This window comes from Penaeus chinensis, chromosome 14 (assembly GCF_019202785.1).
Source record: "Penaeus chinensis breed Huanghai No. 1 chromosome 14, ASM1920278v2, whole genome shotgun sequence".
Lineage (NCBI taxonomy): Eukaryota > Metazoa > Arthropoda > Malacostraca > Decapoda > Penaeidae > Penaeus > Penaeus chinensis.
Genome location: NC_061832.1, coordinates 21,730,887 through 21,735,886, shown reverse-complemented (window position 1 = coordinate 21,735,886; position 5,000 = coordinate 21,730,887). Strand labels below are relative to the sequence as shown.

General features: G+C 35.5%; 2 protein-coding genes across 3 annotated transcripts in view; one reads left to right on the top strand and one right to left on the bottom strand.

Moving 5' to 3' along the window:
* Positions 1 to 2,086, bottom strand: part of LOC125032506 (cell division control protein 45 homolog) — a 23,308-nt gene extending 21,222 nt beyond the window's left edge. Inside the window, exons 1-2 of the mRNA XM_047623673.1 lie at positions 1,951 to 2,086; positions 1,223 to 1,375 (exon numbers count right to left, since the gene is read on the bottom strand). Of these exons, the coding sequence (XP_047479629.1) occupies positions 1,223 to 1,375; positions 1,951 to 2,001 (204 nt within the window). The 5' untranslated portion in view covers positions 2,002 to 2,086. The remainder of the gene's footprint in view (positions 1 to 1,222; positions 1,376 to 1,950) is intronic.
* An 859-nt stretch (positions 2,087 to 2,945) lies between these two features.
* LOC125032443 (zinc finger-containing ubiquitin peptidase 1-like) overlaps positions 2,946 to 5,000 on the top strand; it is a 35,971-nt gene continuing 33,916 nt past the window's right edge. For both annotated transcript variants that reach the window (XM_047623569.1, XM_047623568.1), the window contains exon 1: positions 2,946 to 3,046. The gene's annotated coding sequence lies outside the window, so the exon portion shown is untranslated. The remainder of the gene's footprint in view (positions 3,047 to 5,000) is intronic.

The window sequence follows — 5,000 nt, the reverse complement described above, 5'->3', positions numbered from 1 at the left end:
GCTAGAATATGGACCAATAATCCAGGCAACAGGTTTACTTGAGTGGTCTTGTAGGCCTGACCCACATGAATGCTCATGTGCAGTATCAAGATATCAAGACTCCTTGTCTGCTCATTGCTTTGCTATGAGCTCTTATTCTGAATATGCTGATTTGACATTTTGTAATGTCTATATTTGTCATTTGTTATGCTGCATCAAGACAGTAACAGACTATTTTCCGTGAGCTGACCTCATATTATCTCTCCTGGTAGTGTACAACTGTGCAATAATAATAACAATAAAAATAACATTGTTTTATTTGGTGTTATTTTCATACATTTTTGTAATATTTAATTTTCTGTAACATATCCAATACCACTGGTTAAGGTGGGCTGGAATGGATTCTTGAGCATGGAATGTGTCTTCAACAGAGCCAGTACTCTTCCAGGTATAGCTCAGTGCTCTTTAAGGTATAGCTCACACCTCCATTTACTAGTGAAAATAATGCAATTGCTCCTTCCTGAAGACCCAATGAGCCTAATCTCCCTCCAAGAACTTTGTGCACTCAAGGCAAGACATCCCCAGATTTCCCCATCGCTCACCACTTGGCAACCGTATCTGTCGAAAGATACGTTCCTGCCACATAGGCCCCCAGCCAAATTTTTCCATAATGACATAATCCTGTAACCCACCATTCAGTCATATTATTTCATGACATGATATCAATTAGATACAATTAGTAACAGCCACTGTAGGTTTTGTATAAACACTTACCAATTCCTCCTATACTAAATTTGATAATCTTACCAAAACTATACTCATTAAATTATAAACGTTAATCATTCAAAATAGGACCAACTTCAGTGACACCAAAAGTCAATAAATGTGTCCACACATATTCAGCAAGATAGACTGGTTCCCTAAATGATAATAGATTAACAGGAAGATTCAGCAACACTGTGGACTTAGCCATACACCGAGTCAGCTGTGGACATCGATAAGCTTTGATATGCAATTATATTCAGCGCTTAATGTTGTTGTTTTGTGTTTATCACCATGATTACAGCAGTTCATGTAACCCTACACTGAACATTTAACAAATACTTTTTTTTTTTTTTTATTGTTAATAATCTGAACAAAATTATTTCTACATTATTTCATTATCTGCCAATTCTAATTCTAACCATCTAACCCTTCATCATGCATGCTTGGAGTTCCCAACATGATTCCGTAAAATGCATACCTGTTCAGCATGTTGTTGATAGGCACTTATAAGGTCCGTTCTCGTTTTGATGGGCACCACTGTGTACAGGATGTGGTCGGTGCGGAACAGAGACTGCAGGATCTTACTCGCACATATGCCATCGATGTCGAAATGTGCAAGGACAAGGATACGCTGTCGAGGGGAAACAAGATCTGCACTCAGGTTAAACATATACGAAAGAATATGTCTTGGGTTTCATATGGAGAGAACAAGTACAGTTCATGCTCCTTATGCACCATTTAAATATTATGTCCATTTAAATGCCAATGTTTCTTTTAAAGTTCTAAAATGATTTTAAATATATATTCAAGTGATATCCTGAATATTATTATCATAACAATAATTTTAATTTCATGATAATCTGTATGTTATACATCTTCACCTCAATCTTATTGTGCATAGGCCTATTATGAAGTTAATGGTTACTAAGAAAAATAAAAAACATTAAAGAATGAATAAGATTTTGGCATAACCATGTAACACATCGAACCAATTAGATACACCATAACGATAAATGAGAGAGTGAAAATAAATCTTAGAGAAATATATGAAATAACTTAATAACATCCAATCAAAATCTTTGCGTCAGTCAATTTTTAACCCGGTTGGAGTGCAAAATTTCTATTTAACCTTTCTTTCGCTTCCCTTTAATGAATCCTCTTTGTATGAATCATTTGTTCTCAAGCCATGTATCTTGTGAAATATACCTTTCCTTTAATCACGTCGTAGAATTCCTTACGGAGGTCAGAAACCAGCATTTTTGCAACACTTGCATGTGAAACTCCTTCGCGCTTGTTTACAAATGCTTTCGTCGGATTTTGGCGCCAACATTCTATGACGTCATTTTTTTGGCGAGTTATGATTGGTTACTTTCCGAGGTTTCGACCAATCAGAATTCGTCTTGGGGGAGCTGCTACAGAAAATGGACTTCCTTCACAGAAAACGGGAAAATCAGAACAGCTGATGGCAACTCAAAATTGGTTCGAGAGGAATTTGGCGCCAATGTCCTATGACGTCATCAACACTTGACGGGTTGTGATTGGTCACCTTGAGGACATTGTCCAATAGAAACTCACATTAAATTGAGCACTGTCTACGAAAGATTTAAGAGACGTGAAAGCTGTTGAACTCCTCGTGCAACTTGTCACTCGGCCAGCGCCATCTATCAAGAGTATTACAAAGTTACAGGAGAGAATGAGAATGACAGCTCTACGGGGTACTTTTTTACTTATCCATATATTAATCTTGTCGAGTACAGAAAAACAAAACTGTGAAGACGAAAATAAATATGGTGCGTAATATTACCTCTCATATCGGAAGTAATATAATAAAAGTGATATCAATGGAAAGTTTCTAGTTCCATAGAGGATTTCTTGATCGTATGTAGGAACGATAAAACCAACTGATCTAGAAATATCATCGGTTTATTATAATTTCTGCACCGACAAATATACTTACAAAAAAGTAAATCGTTGATAAAAATGCTATAACTTCAGGGGAAAATACGTAAATTACACAGCTCAGACACGAAAACTTCCGCCAGACACGAGCAGACGATAATCGTACATATAGTAATGCCATCTCTTTTTGAGACTTATAACTAACAAGAGTTTCTGATCTTTGCTATAGTCACCGATAACATTTCTAAGTAACAGAAAACGGGCTCAGTCTCACAGAAAATGGGAAGTTCAAAACAGCTGATGGCAGCTCAAAAATCAATGCGGGAGTCGCCGCCGGGAGTTCTCGGGATTTTTCTTAAGAATACCAGTGACGGAGGACCTTCCGGAAGAATTCTTAGTGACGGTAAGTCAGATTGGTCGTCGGGAGTCCAAATGGATTCGAGTGTAATGACGATTAACCGCATGATAGCAATTATATGGGGAGCGATCGGGAAAGCGGTTCCTTGCTCTGGCATGCAGACTGCCGCAGTTGAGTGGGTGTCATGCAATAGTGCCTGACCTACATTCACGGAAACTTTATACCCGTGTGATGTGTATCAGTCAAGATCCCTTGTGTTGTGATGCGGAACTGGTAATGGTTGTCACTGCGGTGAATTTTTATAATATTTGAAACCCCAGTGACAAGAAACCAGGGACGAATCGTTTCGATTTGATTTTATAATAAAATATTTTTTGACTGTCACTTTAATATGTGTATTTATCAGAATTTAAAACCCACAAGTCCTCATAATTTTCTTCGCTGTTAGAGTACCTTCTGACTTAAAGGAATTTCAATGAAAATGTAAAGATTACTAAGCTTCATGTAACAGTGTGATGTTATGCAAGTTGATCAGTCCTGATTATCCTGTTTTCAATAAAAAATCTTTAAACCAGATATGATGTTTCAGTTTAAAACCAGAAGCTAACTGCAGTATAATATCCTTTGCAATTAGAATTATTTAAGATCAATCCTCATGTCTTTATTGTATCTCATGTACTCTAATTTGATGTAGTAGTATGTGAAGAGGAGTATAATGAGGCAGAGAAATGTATAGGGAACGAAAGAAAATGTTATTGCTTCTTAGTTTGGTAATTTTGTAGGACAGTTTTATAGGATTTTAGTAGCACAGACTGTTGAACAATGCAGAATTTATTTTCAAAATTTGTAAGGGGATATGTATTTGCTGTTGGTTATTAGTTAGCGAGTTTTGGTCAGTTTGAATTTTCACTTAATATTATAAACTGTATTGTGTACTGTAGTTGTGTTTGGAGAGGTACAGTCTGATTTCATGTGAGTTTTGATCTGTTAAAGGTTCATATATGTGCGATTTCCTCATGCTTTACCTCAGTTTTGTAATTGAAATAAGCACGTATCTTTATTTTAATGTGAACAGAAGGCATTAATACAAGATATGGTCTATTTTGAAATGTAAATGTTTTATATCATTCTATTGTTTTCCTTTTTATTAATGCTAAACAGAAAAGTCTGGATAATGTATATTTTCATAGCTTGTTAGCATAAATGAATTTGATGCAGTATTACATGAAAAGTATATTTTAGTAAAGTACTTTCCTGAGTTCATTGTGACAGATATTGATAAAAGTATGAAAATGACTGATTAGCCTTACAGCAACAAAGATACAATTACAGCATTGCAATTGAATGTTGGAATATATTAATCTATTTTGATGCAAAGATTATAAAAAGAGGTAAATGGTAACACATAAAATATCCAAGGAAGTGATAACCATGAATCACACCTAAATGGGCTAATGTTTGATCTCTCATTATACCCCTGTGGCATCTACATCGCAATAAATAAGAGTATCTTCTCAGACATGCCATATAATTTATAGATATAATACCTGCAAGAGTTGTTTTGAAATTCAGTTAGTGGTGATAATCATTGCTAGTATTTGCTTAAATTCTTGTGTTTTATTTTGAAGCACAGCTACCTTTTGGCAAAAATTTACCAGAATATTCAGTCTGTCCAAAGTTTATAAGGGGTCAAAACTAGAAACACATCAACTGGCTAGTTATTAGAAGGCTTCAGTTATGTTTTGTTAATTTTGAGTTTTGCTTTGCCCAAGATTAAGTTACAATGTAGCAGTTCTCCTGGGAAAATGGTAGAAGGAGATACCATTGCAGTAGACTATTGGTTTCAATATGGTATGTATGTTGACAGTGCATTCAGAATGTTTGTTGGCCATTCGCCTAGTTAGTTGCATAGTTAGTTGTGATACCCATATCAAAAATGTGCCATGCGACGAGTAAGTTTTATGAAAATAACTTATTATATAGCTTTATACTCTAAAAT